The following is a 24111-nucleotide window of genomic DNA, read 5'->3' as shown; positions in this document are numbered from 1 at the left end:
GGTGAGGTAAAGAGGGGAAAAAAAAGGAAGTTGTAACCCCATGCTTCCTTAAGCTGTTGGGTTTGGAAGTCAACTGAAGGCACACTGGAGCAGAGGGCTCTTTCTCATACCCACCTGATAGCACGCAGGAACTCCGAGAGATTCCCTAAATCAGCTCTCGTTGGCCCCGGGCTTGGGGGAGACTGAGCCTACGGAGATCAGGCTTCCTAAAGGTTAATGAAATGTACACATTTCATATGAGTGTGCACAGCTGAGCTAATTTTTCAGCAACAATGGAAGGTTAACTGACTTACCAGACTAGAGCAAAATAAGCCTTAGACGTTCAGAAGGGGTTAAACTCACAGACTAAGAAGATAGTCTCCCACTTCCTAGCTCTGGGATCCCGGCTGGATACTTTAAGTCACTAAACCTGGTTTTTCCACTCCCTAAAATTGGAATAACAATAGTGTCTGACTCACTGTATTGTTACTAGGATTAAATGAGTCAATATATGTAAAACACAGCACTTGGTACAGAGCAAAAGCTACATAAGCATTATTTCAAAAGACAGTAATCTCTTCGAATGTTCTATCTTCCTTTTGTTGTTGTTGTTGGAGAGAGAGAGAGAGAGCAGCATTGGCGCACCCAAGCAAGCATGGGCCTGCACAGGGGTGAGGGAGGGCCAGAGAGAGAATTCCAAGCAATCTCTAGAGCATGGAGACTAACCCGATGCTTGATCACAGGACCCTGAGATCATGATCCAAGCTGAAACAAAGAGCCAGACCCTTAACCCACTGAGCCACCCAGGCACCCCTCTTCAAATGTCCTTTTAATGACTCATGTGAATAAAGCATAAAACCAAGAATAGAGAGATTTGCTTGAGTTCAGTCTGAGTAGATCTGTTTAAAAGTTTATCACTAGGCTCAAATACCTAGTGGTCCTTTGTTTTATTTAAAAACAAACTTAAATATTAGTGAAAAATTTAAAAATGGGGAATAGATCCTTTCAAAATCCAATTATCATTACCCAAATATTGCCATTTCTTGCATATTAATATCTACTCTTTGTCCATGGACATATAAATTTCACATTAATATAATCGGTACATAGAACCACATCACTGGTTTTTGTAAGTACCATCATGTCATGAGTATTTCTGATCATAGCTCATGTTCATCAACACATTCCTGTTAAACACTCCAACCTCATCATTATATTTCATTCTTTGTGCAATAAAGAAATTTAGCTTATTAACCATGAAACTCTTAGACTTTGGATCACTTTCATCTGAAAGCAAAACTGTATCTTCTATCTAGAATGACCAGTAGCCAATCAAATATCAGAAGAGATAGTTATTGGTTTTTAAATTGTTTGAAGATTGAAGGACTAAATGCAATTATTTTTGAATAATATATTACTGCTGATTGAGAGCTAAAAGAAAATCAAATCTCCTTCTCTTATGTCACTAAAACACTCAGCACTTAGACACTTGGATCCCTTGCATTATTCTTTTAGTCTTTACTTTTTTTTTAGTGGTGAGGTGCAGTTAGGTTGGGAGAAAGGAGAAAGCCATAGCTACCAAATCAACTTCACATATGACTGATGTATAAATAAACTAATCTTAATTGTAAAGAAGACACATGTGAGGTTAAAAAAAAAGTTATAAAACCATAATGTACAATCTGCTGAGCAAACATGTCACTCAGCCAAAGAAATAGGAGAGACCAAGGCACCAACCATAAATCCTTAAACAGAATTTAATCCACTGTAGTCCCTACATAAATACCTCACAAATGCTGGTTCCGACAATCCCAGAGATTAAATGAATCTTGCCTCTACTCCATTTATACTTCACAGATGAAGAAACAAGACCAGAGAAAGAAGTAACTAGTTCAAACTCATCATGATTTGGGGTGGGAAACAGGACTCAAGTCCAAATCTTCAGACTCCCCAGCCAGGGTCTTTGCCACAAAGCCCCCTCAGCCCTCACATGTCAGACATACCCGGGGCTATATTTGGCCATGATCATGTAATCTACAAATGCCAGGCACATAGCAATTTCTCTTCCTCATCTTAGTCCTTTCTGACTTGGAACCAAGTTAATTGCTCAGCTCAGTTACAGACCCAGTAATGTTAGTCACACAACTCACAGTATTCCAAAACTAGCTCAATCCTACAGCGGGTCCTTAAAAATTAATGTGGTAGTTATGACCACCACGTTTTATTTTTCATAGACTTCAAGTCTAAAAAGGATGAAGTAAAGGAAGATTATATACTAGCTGAAAAAGCAGTTTCTTTTTTAAAAAGTAGAAATCAATAGGCAAATAGAGTTAAAAAAAAAAAAAAAAAAAAAAAAAGGCGGCTTAGGACACTGAGCTCCAGAGACAAGAAGGAAGAGATTGTTCTCTCAATCTCTCAAGAGATTGTCCGACCACTGAATACAGGGACTAGAACCTGAATCCAGGTTTTCTAGCATCTAGTTTAATACTAGTGTTGTTGTTGTTTTAAACAAAGTCTTTACTTTTTTGTTTCAAGTTTGTATTTAAATTCCAGTCAGCTAACATATAGTGCAATATTAGTTTCAGGAGTAGAATTTCCTGATTCATCACTTACATACAATACCCAGTACTTAAACCACAAATGCACACCTTAATCCTCAGCAGCCATTTAGCCCACCCCCCGCCTCCCTCCCCTCCTGTTTGGTTGTCTCCCTTGCCTCAATATTATTGAGGGTTTGCTTTATTTGCATCATCACTTTGCTTTTTACGATGATGCTGATGCAAAGCCTACTGGGAAAAAGTACTCAGGACATCTCATTTTAAATCATTGGTAGACTTGCAAATAAAGTGTGATTTACATGGCAACCTTTTTCTTGACATATAGCAAATATTCTCCTTTAAATCCAAGAAGAGAAAAAGAAGTAAATCAAATTCAATTTTAAATAGTACTAGAAATGTTAAAAATATTTTGAAATGAAAGTGCTTTAGGAGAAAACTGCATAAGTAATCTAATTTTAAACTTAGCAGATTTTAACAATTAGAATAATTATGTCACTTTTTTTTGGAAGTCAGAAACATATCTAGGTTTTTGGTTTCCAAAAAGTTGAAAAGGAATGTCCCAGTTCACCTAGTGTTAAGCTCTGCTCAACCTATTTGCATGTTATCAGTATTTGCGGATTAAAGGAAAGTCTGATTGTTCTACATGGGTGATAACGGTAGGAATGAATGGGGTAGGGAGAGATGGACACATTATCCGCAGATTGGCATTGCTGCTTCCTCCTGCCTCCTAGCTAAGGGAATCTTTGATATGTTTAGTTATTTTCTTTTTTTTTTTTTTTTTTTTTTTTTTTTTTTTTTTAAAGATTATTTATTTATTTATTTGTCAGAGAGAGAGCGAGCACAGGCAGACAGAGTGGAAGGCAGAGTCAGAGGGAGAAGCAGGCTCCCTGCGGAGCAAGGAGCCCGATGTGGGACTCGATCCCAGGATGCTGGGATCATGATCTGAGCTGAAGGCAGCCGCTTAACCAACTGAGCCACCCAGGCGTCCCGATATGTTTAGTTATTTTCTAAATGGCCTCTTAAAGCTTCTGGGTGTGGTGTGGTGTTATGTTGTGTTGTGTTGTGTTGTGTTTTTACAGTCGAGTGCCTTTGGGCTGCTTCTCAGGCTATTGGCAGTCCAGAAACAGGAGAGAAACAAAAATCTAACCACTGAATAGCAGCTTCCTTCCCTTCTTTTGCAGAGTTTAAAGACCACTTTCAATCTGTGCTCTCTGAATCAGTGCTTGGGGGGGGGGGGGGTCTTTTGGCTAAAAAGCCAATATATGTTTTGAAAAAAAGAAAAATGGTCTGTGGAGGAGCAACAGGTGTCCTTTGGGACTTCTTCCAAGGTGCCATCAGGTTCATCACGCCAATAAAATACCACCAGGGGGAGGGAGTCCCACATTCCCAAAGACAAGGAGACAGAGACTGTTTCAAAAAGTAAATGGAGAGGGGTGCCTGGGTGACTCAGTGGCTTAAAGCCTCTGCCTTCGGCTCAGGTCATGATCCCAGGTCCTGGGATTGAGCCCCACATCGGGCTCTCTGCTCAGTGGGGAGCCTGCTTCCCTTCCTCTCTCTCTCTGCCTGCCTCTCTGCCTACTTGTGATCTCTGTCAAATAAATAAATAAAATCTTTAAAAGAAAAAAAAGTAAATGGAGAGAAGAGCCAACTAAAATTAGAACTATAGGCAGAGATCCTGGGGGGGTGGGGGGGAAGAAAAGAAAAAACATCCACCATGTTCTGAATGCAAGGATGCTAATGAGGAGATGAAGACAAAGATATTGGGGGAAACGATGTGTCTTCTTAGCCTCAGACACTTACCATCTACTGACCTGTCTATTTGCTATCCCAAGCCTGTAGTACAGGAATTAGGTCTCTTGTCTACACGTCACTCTCTTAACACTATAGATAATAATACTCAAGATCCAGGCAGTAGGAGTCCTTAGTGTTCCTGATAAAGGATTCAGGTGCATGTTATGGTTTCATAATCCCCTGTGGCTCATCTATTGACTCATAATGGAAAGTGAATACCTTAATCATCTAAGGTGCTTTGTAAATACCCCAGTCCCGTGTCCCATGCATTCTCAATGACTCTGATGTGTACCTCTGATGGAGAATGCTATTAATCATCTGATTTCACGTGGTCAGTGTCTGAAACCCATTCAAGGTGTAATACTGGACCTAATGCATCTCCATCCCCAAACCCACACGATGTTATGTAACTGCCTCACGACTAAGTCCCAGCAAAACAGAGACAAATGCAGATGTCTGAGAAATTACTACAGAAATACCGAATATGCACAAAAGGAATGGAGATGATTTGTTGAGCATCTTTACGGCATACAAAGTTGGCGAAGGACCAGTTGTTCCCCTCCAGGATCTCAGTTCTCATGAAAATACAAACAGCTAATAGTACCAAAAGACAATAATTCTAGGGAACTCTACCTGCTTTACTGCTATAAGTTTTATCTCATAATCATGATAGTATGGTATGGGGCTTGGGGATAATAATAAAATAATAAAATAAATAAATAATAAATAAATAAATAAATAATAAAATGATTCTTATTTTATTTTATTATTTCTTTTATTTTATTATTTATATTATATTATGTTAGTATATATTATATTATTTATTTTATGTACTTATTATTTATTTTATTATTAATTAATTCTTATTTTACAGAGAAACAAAAATAAGATGAGCTGCCTAAGTCACTTAGTCTTTCTGAGCCTCTGTTTTTTATCTCTAAAATGAAGTTAAAATGCCTGACCACAGGGTTTGAAGGGCAATGATATATATTAAAAGCCCTCTGAAAGATACAAAGTATCTCATGAATGTTATTTATGACTGCTAGTATGTAACAAGTCAGAAAATCCAATATACCACAATTGGCCACTTAATGGGTACAGAACACCATGCCTAATAGGGTCAGTACATCAGAAGCTTAAAGGCAATAACAAGACAGAGATAAGGAGATGACACTCCTGACCACCTCTAGACTCATTCCCAATGCTAACAAGCCTCATGATAAGCACCTAAGTCAGACAATAGGTTACTAGCAAGGGAGCTGGTCAGTCAGTACCACTTTTAGAATACTTAGCTTGAGTTCAAATGTTTTCCCCACACAACAACTTTGTGTCGATAAACCAAAGGAGGAACAAAAGGTAGGCACTGTTGCTGTGAAATGTGAAAAGCATCTACAGAAGCCACAATCACTGGAAGACTTTATTCCAACCATTAGAACTCTGAAAAATGAATGAGGAAAAAACACACCATGTTGGAAATCAACAACTCTTGGGCCTGTCCATGTACCCCAAGACTGGAAGCTTCTAGAAAGCAAACCAATACACTATTTCTTTCCCCTCCCCTGCATTTAACAATGTGCTTGGAACAATGCAGCAGCTAAATAAATATTTTGAATTGAATGAAATGAACTCCCTTGAATATTGAAGAATCAGGAGACTCAGAGAGGGAAAATGATTTGTCCAAGGTTACATATTAGAACCGGGTAGGAACACGGATCTCCTAAGCCCAATGCCTATTCTAGATGCTTTTCACTGCCTTAAAGTTTTGCTTATCCCACCACAATGGCTCAGAATTTTGGATTCTTTTCTAACCACAAAATAGCTTTTCTTAAAATCACTTCCCCTCTCTGCTAAACTAGTTACTTCATATATATTTCCTTTCTCTCCTGCAGAGTGGACCACCCTGGTTTCTAAGAAATGACTGTTCTATGCCTTAAATAAACCAGCCCCTGGTTCGACTCTAATGATTGGTGTGAAACCCAGAACAGAGGTGAATCTTCACTGGGAATACATGCGCAGTTCTCTACAGAGAAAGCAGGTCACGTTACTGAGTTCTGTGGTCTGGAATTAAACCGGTGTTTTTGGTAGCCAAACATCCTTCACCTTTTCCAATGTACCATCTCCTGGATGCATGAACACGGCCTGGTAAACTAAGTAAGACCATTCAATTCAACACATGTAACCTATAGTAAACAAAAACATTTTGTCTGAAGCCGGCAGCTGGGTAGCTGCAGGAATGTTAGGTTCAAATGATGCCCACAGGAAGGTTAATCTATTAGTGGAGACTTGAGAGGGAGATCTTTAAGACCGGAAATTGCATCTTCATGTTCTTTTACAGTCTCAGGAGTAAGCACACTGAGAATATACCAGGTGCTCAATAAATATTAATTAAGTAAAGAACACAAAAACTGCAATGCTGATTGTAGGAAATGTCTTACATGGGGGACAAAAAGGTACTTAGGTCATATAAAGTATGCCAACAAAATACTAATTAGGTGTGGGAGGTCAGAGAAGATTTTATGGAGCAAGGGGTACATAAAATGAATCTCAAAAGAGTTGAACAGGGACATATAATCATGGGAAGAGGCTAAGGCTATATTCCCTGTAAGACATACCCTGATTTAAGCAGTCTAACATCACACTAATCTGGGTTAATACCAAGGAGGTGGTTAGAAGCTCAGATTGAACCTATAGAATAAGTGTTGAAAACAAATGGCTTGAGGAAAAGCAAGAGGGTATTTAAAAATTAGTCCATTTTCTGATCTAACTATGAAGCAAGGAATTTCTTATCATCTCATCTCCATTTTTCCAAAACCAACCAAAGACCTTGAACATAATCACATATTCAGGAGCTTCCGTATTGATTCGAGGATATCACATCCTCTAGACTGATCTGGCAGTCTCAGATACAGTCAGTTCCCTAAGATCTAGACCAGTGCTGCTTAAATTTTAATGTGCATGTGAACAACCAGCAGATTTTCCTGAAAGACCTACTGGATTCAGTAAGTCTAGGGTAGGGCCTGAGTTTCTGCATCCCAGATGATGTTAATACTACTTGACTATGGGCTACACCTTGAGCAGCAAGGGCCTAGGCCAGTGGTTGAGTCTGACCACCCATTAGCATCACCTGGGGAGCTTTTTAAAAATACCTACACTAAGGTCCCACTCCAGAACCAATTAAATTAGAATGTCTAGAAGGGTTCCCTAAGCATCTTTATGCTTTCAGTGCTCCACAGGTGTTTCTAATATGCCAGCCTGAGGTTGAGAATCTAGCTTAACAAAGAAAAGATGTGGTGCAGGCAGAAAAGGAAAAAAACAACGTAGAAGAGAGAGAACGGGACAAAGAACCGCTTTCCTGACACTTAATCAATGCATCCCAAACTTAATCTGCATGTACATTACCTGGCGATGTTGTTAAAAATCAGATTCTGACTCAATAAGCCTGTAGTAAAGATCCAGATTTTGTGGTTCTAAAAAGACCAGTTTTCAAATCACATTTTGGTTATCAAAAGTCTAAATGAGTGGCTCCCAAACAATGCCACACCTGGCACCTTAAAACAAACAAACAAACACCTGTGCTTCTCTCACCTCAACATTCTGATGTCACTGGGATGGCTTTGGCAGGGCATAAGGATGTTTAAGAAGCATGCCAGGGAATACTAATGCACAGTGAAGTCTGTGAACCAGTACAAGGCACAAATTCTGTCAAAGTTGGTCAGACTGTGCACCAACCCAAATCTTTGAGGTGATATTAATTACCATGTACATAAAAATCTCTAAAATTAAATCTTGATTGATTGTTCAGTCTATTGATTCATTTTCCTCTCTTCCTTACCCTAGATGATAGGAAGTGATGCAAAGTACTAAGTAAGGGGGCAAACATTTTTTATCTTATTTATAAATGACATGTTCTGCTTGAGACTCTGGACAAGTGTTCTAAGAAACGTTTTTCAAATGTTGGAGGTAACATGAAGGATGTCAAAGGCTGGCAATGAGATTTAAAGTTAATTGGGCCATTTAATTCTTTTATAAAATGGAGAACTCTTGAACCTTCAACTGAGTCATGCAATAACACTATTTGAATCTGTGTTAGAGTTTCCAGTAGAAAAAAAAAAATTTTTAATGTACTTACATTTGAGAATGTCTTCCTAGAATTAAACTGAAATCTGCTGGGGGAAGAAGTCTGCACATGACAGCATAAAGTATGAAAGACACACAGATTAGAATAAAATATGGATACACTCCTCTTACTATACTCTTTCTCTTTCTTCTCGAATAAAAATTTCAAGTTAGCTACCATTGTTAGCTGTGCCTTTTGCATCAACTGAGAAAGTGAGGACAATGTTTAAGTAATTAGCCATTCTTAATATGATCACTACCTGGCTAATTCAGTGTTATAAGGGAGTCTAAGAACTAAATGTATAACTACTTGCAATGTGTCTTTTACCTGATCCAGGTACTTACGCTACCTCTGCAAAATGACCACAATATTGGCTTGGGGCAAAATTCTTCATTGCCTTTGGGTCGGTGCTGTGAATCACGCCTGTATCACTGCACTCTGGATTGGCATAGAACTTCTGGCCTGATTCTTCTTAGATATATTTTTTTCTCCATTCCAAATTCCCAAGACTAGCAGTACTTAATAGCTAGAACACTACTGTTATCGATCCGAGATATAAACCACCTGGAAATTTGAGTGACAGGTATCATATTTTATGGGCAAAGAAGGGAAATTTTAAAAAAAAGTATCACCAAGAGATAAATCCTCTTTATATCATGGATCAAGAATTAGTGTATAAATCGGAGGCAAAAGTGTTACTAAGAACCCTTGCCAAATAACCAAATAGCAGGTGTCATCTGAGTACAAAAAACTGCTTTAGAGTAAAATGATACTTTCTCTGTTGTTAACTTATGTGCCAGAAATACTTAATCAACTAGGATATTACAGACCTCTATGAGTTAAAACTGGCTTCTCCATTAAAAATGGATTACAGAAGAGAGTTAATAAATATATGCCTCGTGTATATGGAGACATGGATCCTCTCATCTATGTACATCACTGTCGATCATAGAAATGCCCATCAGCAAATCATAAGAATAATTTGTCTACTTTGAAAATTGCCAACCAGTCTAAATCCATGTCAATTTAGTTCTCTTCACACTGTAAGTCCTCACCTAGGTTCAAATACTTAAGCCTTCTAATGAAATACTTAAAATACTTTCTTGAACACATACCTGCTATCATTCAACACTTCATTTTTATTAATCAGCTCAGAAATAGGTAACCCACCACCACTCCCTGATTCTGAGCACATTACCACGATGACTGACATGCCCGGTTTAAAAATAAAACCTTGTTTCAAATATAGCTTCTCGAGTTCTGGGTAATGAATATAGTTTCATAAAAGTTGACATCATTTCTTCTGATTTCACCAGAATTAAATACATCCAATGTTCCTACTGGATATCTGACCACATCATTCAAGGTTCTTGCAACCTGGTGGGTGTTTTAAGGGGGAGGAAGAAGAGGAGGAGGAAGAAGAAACCTGCATAGATGGAGTTAAACCCAAAGGATCGCCAACCTTACAATTCACAAAAATTACATTCTGTTTATGTGTGTTAAATATGCCATCACAAGTTGATTTTTACAGTTCATTTACCAGTTCTTATGCGTGTAGTATACAGATTTGCTTACAAGGAGAATATTAATGTATACATGTCCAGAACTAGTAAATGCATCATGCATGGGAGCCAAGCAGTACTGATACACTGTTCTCCTTAGAGGTCAGTTCTAACGCACACTGTTTCAAATAGACCCAATTTCTCTGCTGATATATATTCAAAATGCAGTAGGATGTGGTCATACACACCCAGAAATACCATCTTTATGGGGTGGGGGTGGAGAAATCCAAACATTTTTTATAGCAATGCATTATTGGATATCAGATACGAACATGCCTGTCAGCAATCCTAAAGCAAATGAAATATCTGTATTCGAGCCCATCCATTCTATAGGAAAGAAACTGCTTTACCAACATCTCTCTCCTCCCCCACCATCTAAAGACTCTCCCCCCACCCACCCAAAAAGAAAAAAAAAAAAAAACTCATCACACTTCACTACGCAACTGATGGAGTATTAAACACTGTCTTCCAAGCGGTGGGAGTTAAAAAGAAGTCGCCTTCCTGCCACACTCCCCGGGTGCTGCAACGGACATAGCATCTCCTCCTATCGACCTAGTATGATGCTCTCTCCCCAAGCACTGCAGTCCCCTCGCTGAGGACTGCCCTGGCCACACGCACATGCAGCGGGAAGTCCCCCGATGGGGACAACCACATACCTTTGCTCTCCATTTCGGTCCCTTTCGAGTGCTGGAAGTTCAATGGAAGTTGGCCGGAAGATGTGGGCCCGCTTCAGATTCCCAGAGCTGGGAAGCCAATCTGATGATTTCGCCCGTACTTCCTTCCTTCCCCCTCAGGCTTCCTGAAAGATGGGATTTCTTAAACCTTGAAGCTGCAATCAGCCACCAAAGGACACTTAGCAGCAGCAGCAGCAGATTGCCTTTACTGGGGCTAGGTTGCGACGCGCATCTGGTATTGAAATGCATGCACGATGCCCGCTCTTTTTTTTTTTTTTTTTTTACCTGGGTCTGGAAGCTGCGAGCAAGAGCTGTCCTCCGAGCGTGGTGCTGCAGGTGTAGTGACAGATCATCCCACTTTGCTCTCTGGATGTACAGCAGATTTGCATGGGCGCTGGCACGCATGCGCAGGGCCTCCCACCTCCCCTTTTCGCCGCCTCCCGTTCCCCCGCCCCCTCCGCCTCTCTCCCCAATACGGTCCTCAGTTATCCCAGTTGAAGAGCTGTAGCATTCGGTCACAGGGAAGCGCTGCTAAAAATAAACGCCGGACCGGATTTTCCTTTGCAAACTAGAAAATGGATTGGATTGGGATTGTGCATCAATCCCAAACGATTTTCCAGGATGGATTATGGAAGCCTTACAAGAGGCTAGGGTTTCTGAGCTGGGTTTGGTTTTATTCAGAAGCAGAAGGGGGAGAAGAGGAGGAGATTTATGAATCCTATTCAGTGGTCTCAATTTGGGGTTCTCAGTTGCTGCAGTAACTTTCCAGGTGTATGTTTCCCCTTCCTCTACCCACTTACCCGACTTTATATTTCTCTTTACATTCCCCTGTTTGTTTTGTTTTGTTTTGTTTGGGGGGGGATGAGGTGGGAGTCATCCTGGACCTATTAAAGGTTAATATTCTCCCGCTTCTCTGCTACTCAGATTCAGAGTTTGCTGGCTTCCCTGAGATCTCTTTGGCCTCCCCTCAAAACTGTTCCAAGAGGCTTCAGCGCTTCTAAAGTTCTCCCAACAAAGCCCCTGAAGACATTGTAAGGTGTTCTTTTTAGCTTCTTTTCAACAATCTACCAAGAAGCAAAGTCCCCTAATATGGGGAGTCACCTTATTGATAATATGTACTTTAAAACTATGCATGTAATCATCATCCAAATGCAGAGGAAGAGAGTGTTTTTCTTGTGTGAGGTTCTGAGGGAAGGTTGCAAAGCCAAAAATCCCTTGAAGTACTACTTTTCTATCAGAATATTTTAAAAATAGTATTTTAAACAATACTATATATTGTTTATCTGCAAAATGTTTAGTAGGGAAAAAATGTTTATTATCTTTTTCTTTCAGTAGTCCAAGTTATCCTGAGAGAAGACTCTCTCCTTCACAATAAGTCTTATTCTCAGGCATAAAAACAAACCTAAAACACTTTGTTATCTGGAATGGTTAAGGAGAGAGATGTGCGGATAAATCACACACTCCAGATTACACAAAGATCCCTCCACAGTTAAATTCTAGTCCCAATTTTCAATACCTTGAAATACAATAAAATATACTCCCAATAAGAAACCTGAGGTAGCCTATAATTCAGGCTTCTGGTGATTCAGACAGCATCCTGGGATTTTCCAATGCCTTAGGGCCATGATTACAAATATTAATGATGAGGGTTCAGCCAAACATGGACATTTATTAGTGGAGGACTCCTGCTGAACGTGAGAAAACCTGCCTGCGTTTAGCACTGGGGAGTTAAAACTTGAATGTGTGGCATAGCAGAGCCCACAACCTAGGGTCTACTAATATTTAGGCTTTTCTATTGCATGCCTAAGTAAATACATGGAAAAATCAGAAAACTCAGGGTTTCTTTAAAATTTGATAGTTTTAGGAAGTAGAGAAGAGTGATAGTAGAGTCAATTGTTCCTTAAGAACAATTACCTATTTCATTGGAATAAATAATTTCTGCTCCTAACACTGTACCCATTACATGTTCTTTCCCTCTCAAAAGTTTCAGGAAAGAAGATACCTTTAGAACCATCTAGACACATCCTTAATATTTACCACTTTACAAATGGAGAGGCAGGAAGAGTACTTGGCTTGGTAAGAGTGACATACTGAAGCTGATCCAGGCTCAGAACCCAAGGGTCCTGCCTAGCTGACCATCTACTCCAGGATGATTTTTTTTTTTTAAGATTTTATTTATTTGACAGACAGAGATCACAAGTAGGCAGAAAGAGAGGGTAAGCAGGCTCCCTGCTGAGCAGAGAGCCCCATCCATGCAGGGTTTGATCCCAGGACCCCGGGCATTAACCCACTGAGCCACCCAGGCGCCCCTCCAGGATGATTTTTGTATAGCCACCTCCCCATTATCTACAGTGAAAGGAAACAAGGAGAACCTCCTAGTTCATGAATTTTCATTATTTTTATTTATAGTTTTTAAAACCCAGATGTTTTATTAAATGGAAAATAAAATCTAATGCAAAATCTGTGGTCTGATTTGAGACCTTTTTATTATCTGAATCCAAACTACCTTAAAGGCTTCTCCAACCCTAACTCCTAGACAATATTTGCTGTTACCTTAAGCAAACTTCAAGATTTTACTTTTTTGTACCTTTACTTACATAGTCGTTCTTATAATATCTTCACCTCCTGACACCAATAACACAAATGGCTACATATGCAAATCTTACATTTTCCTCAAGATTATCTGAAAATGTTCTCTATTAAAAGTAACAGTGTTGCTGTATCTTTACCTGTCTTCAATCACTTATAATTATTTATATACACATCTCATTTCTCTTCCCCACCCTTACTAAAAAATAGGTTCCTGATTCATCTTGGTAGTATATAGTATCTTGAATACTGGAAACACTAATAAATGTTTGATGAATTAATAAGTAGTATACATGTTTCTGTGTATATGACATTGACTATGGGCATTATGATAACAAATAATGATGACAATAATATTGGACTAACATTATTAAAAGCTGCTTATGTACCAGACACTATTATAAGGATTCCAAATGTTTTAGTTAATGTTATCTTTGTAAAACTCCATGAGGTTAGTACTGTTATTATCTGTGTTTTAAAGATGAGCAACCAGAGTCACAGACAGGTTAAAGTATGAATAAAACATGATCTCTGCCCTACAGAAGCATAGAGCTTATTAAAGGTGATAGAAACATAAATGATTTTAAAAGATATGGTAAGGTATAAGGTAGAGATTATCACAGGTGTAGTGGGAGCACAGATGAGGTTGGGCAGTTAGCCAGACCATAGCTTTTAAGAATAAGAGGCTAGATGCCTTCAAATACCTCATTGTAGAAAGAGAAAGAAAGAAAAGAAGAGAAATCCAACCCCTCTCCAAAACACAAAGTGAAAAAGGATTTAAGGACAGAAGTGCTTTCTGAAAGTGTTAATAAGAAATCATTTGACCTAGTTATAATGAAATTGTTTGATGATGAACTTGGAAGAGGAGAAATACACAACTAGCCTGACAACTTGTTATTTAAAAATGCCAAGAATTGGGTAGGACTAGATCCCTAATATTGGGGTTTCCCATTTCACCATCAAAAACTGTCCTAGTTCAGACGATACGTGGCCATATTACTTGTATTACACAACTGAATGAGAGTTAACACCACCAATATTGACATTCCAGCCTAATTCTGGTTAACCCATGTAATTGATTGGCTATGTATGCATATTCAGTTTCTCTAGCTTTGGTTCTTAGTAGAATGTACAGAAACAAAATAAATGATTGAATTAATTAAAAACAATGTAGTACATTACAATTAACAATTAAAGAGCCTTGCTAATATGTCAGATCAATTACTGGTTAGCATAGATTTTCCCCCCCATATATTCACTATGTTCTTCCAGAGCGCTGAATATAAATTGAAAGGAATTTGTGGCCTTTTTTGTGCTTCATTATTTTCTTACTATTCGTCTTTTATAACTCATGATCTATTACAAAAACAGCTGGGGCACCTGGGTGGCTCAGTGGGTTAAAACCTCTGCCTTCGCCTCAGGGCATGATCCCAGACCACCACCACCCCCAATCAGGTCCTCTGCTCAGCAGGGAGCCTGCTTCCCACCCCCCCAACCCCCGCCTGCCTCTCTGCCTACTTGTGATCTCCATCTGTCAAATAAATAAATAAATAATCTTAAAAAAAAAAAAAAAAACAACTAACACCTGACCCTTTAGAACTCTTTTTGGTGACAATATTGAAGTCAACTCACCATTATAAATGAGTATTCACTGCAAATTGGTTACAGTCTCTATTGAGGGTATCAGTTCCAAACTGCCACCAGAGTGTAAGCTCCACAAGGTCAAAGGCTATGTCCACTTGTTCACTGTTGTATCTGCAGCATCTAGAACAGCATGTGGAACTTAGAAGATTTGATTTAATACCTGATGAGTAAATGAATGAGTTGGATGAAATAATGCTTTTTCCATGGCCACAAAGCCAGTTTACTTGGCAACTGAAAACCATCAATCAGCAATCCTGACAGTGTAAACAGGATCACAAGTGACCGGTGAGGCAGCAAGATTGTCACAAAGCAGTTAACGAATGTGCTCAGTGTCTACTCTTTGGCAAAGACCATAAATAATCAGGTCTAGGTTTAAGTATCTCTTGGACTGGCTAATAGGAGGGCCATGCCTTCACAAAAAGCCTAGGAAGCTGAAAGAAATTAGTTACAAAAGAAGGAGGAATAAAGTAGATGACAGAAATTTCAAAGGACAAAAAAATGATGAGTCAGCCTGGCAAAAGCCATGTGAGAATAACGATGCTATAGAAATTAGGTAGCATCTCTCAGAAGGCAAGCCTTTCTTGATTACCTACTGTGTGTGAATTTTTCACTCTCTTTCTTGGGTGAAGGTGAAGTAACAGTCTTCCTAAGAAGAAAATGGTAAGTGATAAAGTTTCAATAAAAGTAATTCTTGTCGCAGGTGTGTAATGGAGGTAAGGAATAGTCTATGAAAGATGAGAAATGGCAGAAGAGTATATAGGTCATTGGGATGTATTTTGCCCAGGAATCACCCATCCACATTCTTTAACATTGATTTCTCAGGGGACTATTAAGAGTCTAAAGAGAATTGCAGAGTAGTGAGGCAGAGTAATGATGCATGGGTAAGGCATCTGGAAGCCAACTGACAAACGTTTTTGACATTTCTTGTTAAGGAGTTTGTCCATTTGACAATATTAGAGACTTATACACAAGCTATCAACTGACAATTTCAAGGACCATCTGTTACACTGGCATAATGCCCACTTAAAATGGGGTGTGCCAATCTCATTAATGTTTAGGTCCCAAGTACACACAGGTTGAAATGATCAGTCCAAATAGAATATTGAAAAACAACACTTTTCAACCGATTGCCTTTTTTTTCCCTTTTGGGGATAAGAAATCACATGGCAAATGACATGCAAAGGTAACTTCTTAAATCTTATTGGAATCATTATGAAAACTAAGCCAATAAAAGGAGACAAAATGTATACCAAGCTTTAGTCTAAAGATGCACAATAAGGGGCATCTGGGTGGTGCTTAATCAGTTAAGCCTCTGAATCTTGGTTTTAGCTCAGATTGTGATCTCAGGGTCATGATCTCAGGATCCTGAGATCAAGCCCCTCATCAGCCCCCTTACTCAGCACAGAGTTTGCTTAAGATTCTCTCTCCCTTCTCCCCTCCCTGTCGTGCTCGTGCTCTCTCAAATAAATAAATAGATTTTTAAAGAAAGAGATGCACAATAAAAATGCTACCTCAAAGGCAGGTAATCATTTGCAACAAAGCCATTTCTTCACCCTATACCCACCCCCAAATTCCAAATATATGGAAGGTCAATATTTTTTCTGGTAAATATAGCACATGAATCAGTAGTCTTAAAACAGTCAACCAATATAACCGAAGTCTGTCATTCATTCATTAAACAAATATTTATTGAGAACCTATCAGGTATTGGGGTGTACCTAGAGTCCATTTGTATCATAGCATTTACATTGTAGTTTTGCAACTGAAATATTTAATACATTTTGTAATCCAAACATTTGTAATACAAAATTGGAAAGTAAGTTGAGGCCCACAGTGGGAGAAAACAACTTTTCCCAAGTCCAGTACCAAGCTACAAACAAAATTAGGAGTTAAATCTGTTAGTGCGCCATTTCATGACAGCTTTCTCCATAATGATATGCACATGTGTGTGCAATCTTTGGCTGGAGAACTTGTACTAGCTGTATTAATCTACAAACTATTATTTCAGAACTCTCTTCATTTCACTTGATAAGCACAACCAGAAGATCTTGGTAAAGGGCTAGAAAAAGTTACTAACTATACTAAATGTGTTGCCAGTGATAAACCACCTCCATACTGTGTTCTACATGATGCCAGAGAGATGTAGCACAGTGTATCATTTGTGGGATGACTAATAACAAATATTTCTCTCACTACTAGTGTTCTTACTTGGTGAAAATCTTTCTGGTTTATGTTTATATTCAAATCCCAATTCACTTAGCAGCTGTGGCTACCCAAGCAAAGTAAAATGCAAAAATAAAGCAATTAGCCATGATACTAGTGCCAAAAAAACTTGCTATTAAAAAGGGAGGAAAAGATTAATAAGTAATTTCAGCCAACTGAAATTAAATAACAGCAAAAGAATACAATAGCACAATGGATCCCACAGGTGTATTAGCCCAAGGGCATTATTAACAGGAACTTAGAGGTTCATAACCAATGGCTGATAATAAGGACACTCTACAATTTGCCCAAAAAAAACTTTAAAAGAAAGGAAAAAGACAAATGGATTTTCATATTTGCCATCTTTAAAAATGTTTTCCAGAATTTCACTTTTTTTTTTAACCTCTGTGACCATTTTATCCTGCTGAGATGACTCTACTGAATTAAATGTTAAGGAAGCAAAGACAAGAGTCATAGTTAGAGGTGGACCCAATCTGCTGCTCTGCACAGAGGGTACCTTGTATACTGACTTCCAGGCTATGAGGTTGTAAGACCATGATCCTGCTGATATCCCCAGGCCCTCTCTTAAGTTACTTGAAGTCCATCTTAATTTAAAATTGCTTTTCCCTTAATATATATATATTTCTCTCACTACTAGTGTTCTTACTTGGTGAAAATCTTTCTGGTTTATGTTTATATTCAAATCCCAATTCACTTAGCAGCTGTGGCTACCCAAGCAAAAAATATATATATATATATATATTATGACTGGCAAACCTTTCAATCAGCCTACCCAATCCCTTCCAGATTCATTGAATAAACATTTTTCCCTTCTCTCTGAAGAACTGCAAGGTATACATAATTAATAATTAATAGCCATTATTGCAATGATATGGGAAGGGTTGAGACATAATCCTGGTTTCTTCCTCTGTGAAACAAAAGACTGGAACAACATAATCTATAAGGCCCCTTCCAACCCCTACACTGGGAGTCTCTGCATGTGGACCACAGCCTATTAGAAAGCATGCTAACCCTTGGTTATCACACAGGATGCCACATTCCTTTTAGCATTGATGTCAGAGGTCAAAGGACCACTGGGGTTCCTCTAGCCCAACTCCTTCAATTTATAAATGAGAAACTGATCGCCAGAGAGGTAAAGACTCTCAGAACTAAACTTGGAACTGCATGAATCCAAAGTCAGTCTTTTGACCCATTATTATACTGCCACTGATATTTCCTATATTGATGAAATATGAAGTACTTGCATACAAAACAAAGAATATGTGGAAGTGAAGAAAGAGTAATCTACTAGGCCCCATGAATACTGTTCAACCACTGAATGAGAAGTTACAAATCCCATCAAAATAGTCTTCTTCTGGGACGCCTGGGTGGCTCAGTTGGTTGGACAACTGCCTTCGGCTCAGGTCATGATCCCGGAGTCCCGGGATCGAGTCCCGCATCGGTCTCCCAGCTCCATGGGGAGTCTGCTTCTCTCTCTGACCTTCTCCTCACTCATGTTCTCTCTCACTGTCTCTCTCTCAAATAAATAAATAAAATCTTTTTTTTAAAAAAAGTCTTCTTCTACCTACCTCTCTGCCCCTTTCTCCTCTCTATCTTTTCACTTGTTCCATTCTTTTTCACCACCTACATCATACCAGCAACCCAAGTTAGCAGATGATGCAGGGCTATAATAAATAAAGAAGGAAAAATTCAATTTCGTAGAGCTATGGGATTGGACGGATCCTTTGGATTCACTCTTTCTCAGCCTAGGAAACTAACTTATTCTTCAGATTCCAGTTAAAACTTATCCTGAGGAATGATCTCTGAATTTTCATAGTATTTTCAGTACTGTTCATTCATGCCTATCATTTACTAATGTTTGTCTAAAGAGTATTTCTATCATATAGCATAGTGCCCAGTACATGGTAGATATAGAATTATTATTTTCTGATTTCATTAATGAATCAGAGAGTCAATGACTAAATGAATGAAGGACCAGGTTTTTCCTAAAAGTCTCTTTCTTTCTTTTTCTTTCTTTCTTTCTTTCTTTTTAAACTCAAATTAGCCAACATACAGTACATTGTTAGTTTTTAGTGTAGTGTTCAATGATTCATCACTTGCATATAACAACATCCAGTGCTCATCACATCATGTGCCCTCCTTAATGCCCATCACCCAGTCAGCCCATCCCCCGACCCTCCTCCCTCTCCACAGTCCTCATTTTGTTTTCCAGGGTCAAGAGTTTCTCATGGTTTGGCTCCCTCTCTGATTTCTTCCCATTCAGTTTTCCCTCCTTTCCCCTATGATCTATCTGTACCTCAAAGTTCATAGCAGCAATGTTCACAACAGCCAAACTGTGGAAGGAGCCAAGACGTCCTGGAACTTACATTTCAGGTGCATCACTTATTAATTTTACCCCGTGAGTAAATAAAAGTGAACTCTGAATAGCAGAGCTTGTTCTGCACTCAACTACTACTGGATTTCTCAGTGTTGCCCATCAATCTACTTTATTCTTACTCAGTTCTCTCTAAATCTTCAGGCTGTAGAAGCAAAGGTCTCTACTTCTATCTTCTTAAATGTAAGCTTTCTTAACTCTTTATTTCTTCTCCCTGTGGTCTTCGGATTTCCCATCTCCCGAACTGCCCACTTTCCTCCCACTAACACACACACACACACACACACACACACACACACAGAGAGAGAGAGAGAGAGAGAGAGAGAGTACCTGCTAACAATCTCCCTGCTTGGCTCCAGAGACCTTCATAAACTGAACTAGTATCCTGACTCAGTCAAGGGAAGAAGGAATGATTTGCAAAATAATTAGTGAATGACAAATATTCCATAGATTTAGATTTTCTAGTTTCAAGTCCTAAATATAACTGAATGTTACCGTTTGATCCTCTTACCCAATTTCTTTAATTTTGTTCCAATTGTTTTCCTCCTTTTAGGCAAGTAACTTAAAATACCTCAATTCTTGGTGTACTCTCTGAATAGAGGGCTTTTTTTTTTTTTTTCCTCCTTAAGTGAGATGTTAGCTTCCATGGCTAAATATAGCAATCATCTATCAATAATCCTTCCAGAATACAAAGAGCCTTTCTATCTTTCTAATAATGGATGTGGTGTTTATCTTGGCTGAAAGTAAAAATGTTCAAGATGCACATTTTAAAAGATGATGTATTCTTGCAGGTACATTACTGTGCATCTGTAAACCTGTTTCCACGTTGATGTACATGCCAGATCATTTGTTATTATTACATTCAGCATTATTTGCTCCAGACAATAGTGCCAAAAGACTAATGTCTTGTGAGTACAGAAAGCAGACATTTTTGAGTAGCACAGATGGAGATGGGAGAATCACCAATAGAATCGAGCCTTTTTACACTAGAGTTTCATTTTTTAATTATTTTCAAGGGTAAAGATCATGCAAGAAGTATCGCTCAGGCCCCGAATGGAGGGCCATGCAAGTCTGAATGCAATCAAACTGAAAAGAAATGGAAAAAGAACCAAAAAAATGAAATTGTTCATCCATCTCAATGATAAACTGAAAATCAGAATGCTGAAGAGAAATCAAAACTGAAAAAAAAATACGCTTATAAAATTAACTTAAACATCTTTCTTGGTGGATTATACATCCAATAAGATTTAAATGTCACCATTTTATCACTCTAATAAAATTACTAAGAGAGGAAAATGATTTGTTCTTGTGTGACATCAGAGAATTTACCAAAGGACACAGTGTGATAATGCAGGAAAACAAACTTCTTTCTTGAGCCAAAGGTTACCCCCAAAACTCAGTATAAGATACTTGGCTAGTTCATATTTATATTATGAATTACATACATTGAATTTAACAAACATTTTAATTTTTATCTAACATCATGCTGGTTTGTAACTTTCTACCCACTACCCACTATCTTATTAAATCCCTTAACAACACTGATAGGAACTGAGACTCCCAGGAGGTACATTATTTGCCCAAAATACACATCAAGTGAGCTATAGAGTTAGAAGTCCAACCAGTCACTTTCAGAATTTTTAAACATTTGGCCTTTGTATATGCCTTTGGGACACTAGTTGGTGGGTCAGGCTAGCAGTCTTATCTGGTAGATAAGACCACCATGACCTGTGTTGGGACTAGTGTTCCAGAAGCCCAAAAGAAGGAGTTCATTTCTTCACCAGGGAGAGAAGTGACAGGGAATGCTAAAGGATGCAACAGTCCAGCCAGGAAGAAAAAGCCATTTCTGGCAGAAGTTTCAGCACTAAACTCTAAGTGGGGAGAACACGTAGGGCAGATCTGAGGTGCAGTCTGCTGCTGGAGTGAAGATGAGAGGAAAAGTGTCGCCCTCGGCCCGCAAGGACGACAATGAGCCCGGTATGGTGTTAATGCTTCATTTCCGTTTATTTAATCAACTTCCTTAGCTTATATACAGCAGGGTGACCAATAAGGGGTCAAGCAATGGGGAGAGCCAATGAGAGTCCTGTTACTATGCTGATTAAATTTGATACAGCCAATAACTATGTCCTCCTTTAGGCGGGCTTCACCAGAAAGTTCATTGTATACTTGCAGCATGTTTTGCTAGCAGTGAGCCAAGCACCTTCTTGTAATGGTGGGGACTTTCCCGGACGGAGGCAGTCCCCGACAGAAAAGCAGGGCTGAATTGAGGGAGGTGCCACAGCCACCCTAGGATTCCCATTAGAACAAGGCCATTATTGTATCTGAGGGGCCAATTTTAATTTTAGCCCCAATGGTCTTAGCCATTTGGAGTGGTTACTACAGTGTCGGAGCAGGAGTATTGCCTAGATGGAAAGACCTTCCAGCGTAATGCATTTACCTCTATGAAACTCTAGACACGGTCTCCCTGTTTTGGCATTGACTGTTTTTCATGTTTACTTACCTTGTCCATCTCAGTTCACTCACTGCAAAGACCAACTCTCACACATATATCTGCCATCAAACCTACCCTTTCCAGTGCAGCTCCTTTGAGGGTCCAACCTTGACTTTCTGGCATTGAGACTACACAGTTGAAATCTGGGCCACATGCAAATTTAGATCTTCATCTTTTGACCTCATCCCCCACTCAGCAGTTTGATCCTGGATTCTTTCCCTCCACTTTGCTACCAGCCTTGCATCTGACTTGCATTTACATTCTTACCTCTCTGGTCAGCATGATGCACGATCCAACTTTTGACCTCCCAGCTGGGCTTTTGTCTTTCTTCCTTAACTCCATGAGCTCTAGAACAACCTTCAAGATAGCAGCCCTTACAGCTCTACTTCTCCCAGGACTTCTGCTCCCACAGAAGTCCTACTGGTTCACCTTCCCCATCTGTCCTGCTCTCAAGGTGGGTTCAGGAGAGTACTTGGCACAGAGCCTGAAAGTGATAGCACTTTTACTTTTATTTTAAGTGATAGTGCTTTAATTTTTTACCCACTCACTCTATATACTATGCACGGCATATACATTATTTCTAATCCTTATAACTTTTCTGGTGTGTAAATGATTATTCCTAAGGTTCACAAGGTTATCAAGCAAAGAAAACTAACAAAAGTGGTTGAACTTCACATATGGTTGGAATTACTAATCATTAGTAAACTGAATTTCAACACTTCTCTCCCATTGTAATTTCTAACTTAAACTTTTTCTCCCCTCTTTTCCTGTTCAGGTTTTAATAGGTTACTACTAAAGTAAACATGAAAAATTGTCTCTATTTGAATACTTAGGAAATTGTGCTGAGAAATGAAAAATATCTTGAATGTCTATAGACAAGGGAACTACCTTAGGATAAATACTACTAAGTAGTTCAACTCTTACTACTCTCAAGAATATGTTAATATTCGGACTGTTTATTAAAGCACTTTGGTGAACATTTAAATGAACAGTTGTAAAATTTTATATTGTGGAAGGACATCATTTCCATACTTCTTTATCTCTTGACATTGTTAATAGGTCTCAGTGAAGGCAGCAGATCTTTTTAAATATTTGCTTACATTTGAGAAATGGTATATGTATTTGAAATGACTATTTCGTTGAAATCTAGACGCTCTGCAATACTAATTTTGCCAATCTTTGAAACATGAATATGTTTAACTTGTATTTTTAATTCAATCCATAAAAGATAGTTACTACTAGCAGTAGTGATATTCACAGTTTTGCCTAAAGGACTTTCATCATTTCCAGTTCCATGTGTCACCTCTCCCCATGCTTATCCCTTTCTCCAAGTACCTGATACATGTCATTCATGTCTCTGTCCATTCTTCTGCGCTGTTCTCCCTGCCTGTAAAGAGTTCATGCCCCTTGTTCTCTTGAATTCACTCACAATTCAGCACCAGTTTCAGTCCCTCCAGGAAGCATCTTTATATCCTCCAGTGTGATTTGGTACTTCCTCACCCTGGGCTCTCATAGAACCCTGGATATTCTTTTTTCATGATTCAAACTCCTGGGTGAACTTAGGTCTCCCTCTTCAGACTTTAAGGTTTAGGAAAAGCACAATGGAACTGTATGTACAATATCCAGCACATTGCACCTCACTTAACATACATCAATAAATACTAGTGGAAGGCAAGAAAGCCAGGGGGTTTTCCTGAAGGAAAATTGAGTACCAGAGCAAGTGTGTGACTTTCCCAACATCAGAAAGCAGAGGCCCTACAGAATCCACCCTGCCTGCATTTCTGGGCCTGGCCTGATCCACGATTCTATACTGCTCTCATCACCAGTTGGAGATCTAGGTATTTTAGAAAAAGTGGTGCTATATACATACTCATATACATACTCATTTGGAGAACAATAAAGAATTTGAAACAGAAATACTTAAAACTGAATGCATAATGTAGTAGCAGAAAGAGAAATTAAGAAAACAGTCCCATTTACAGTTACACCAAAAAGATTAAAATGCATAGAAATACACTTAACCAGTGAGGTGAAAGACCTGTTCTCTGAAAAGTATAAAACATTGATTGAAGAAATTGAAGATGACACAAATGGAAAAATATCCCATGC

The 24111-nt window shown here is 38.8% G+C and overlaps 1 protein-coding gene across 2 annotated transcripts in view; it reads right to left on the bottom strand.

Moving 5' to 3' along the window:
- FGF12 (fibroblast growth factor 12) overlaps positions 1 to 11100 on the bottom strand; it is a 586791-nt gene extending 575691 nt beyond the window's left edge. The window contains exons 1-3 of one of the 2 annotated variants that reach the window (XM_059163132.1): positions 10967 to 11100; positions 10664 to 10806; positions 8458 to 8508 (exon numbers count right to left, since the gene is read on the bottom strand). Coding sequence is in view for 1 of the 2 variants with exons in the window: in XM_059163131.1 (XP_059019114.1) it covers positions 10664 to 10676 (13 nt within the window). In the remaining variant the exon portion in view is untranslated. The remainder of the gene's footprint in view (positions 1 to 8457; positions 8509 to 10663; positions 10807 to 10966) is intronic. The other variant, XM_059163131.1, reaches the window with a different exon arrangement.
- Between the last annotated feature and the right edge of the window lie 13011 nt (positions 11101 to 24111).

The sequence above is a fragment of the Mustela lutreola genome, chromosome 2, assembly GCF_030435805.1.
Source record: "Mustela lutreola isolate mMusLut2 chromosome 2, mMusLut2.pri, whole genome shotgun sequence".
Taxonomy (NCBI): domain Eukaryota; kingdom Metazoa; phylum Chordata; class Mammalia; order Carnivora; family Mustelidae; genus Mustela; species Mustela lutreola.
Note: the sequence above shows the minus strand (reverse complement) of the source record. Positions and strands in the feature narration are given on the sequence as shown.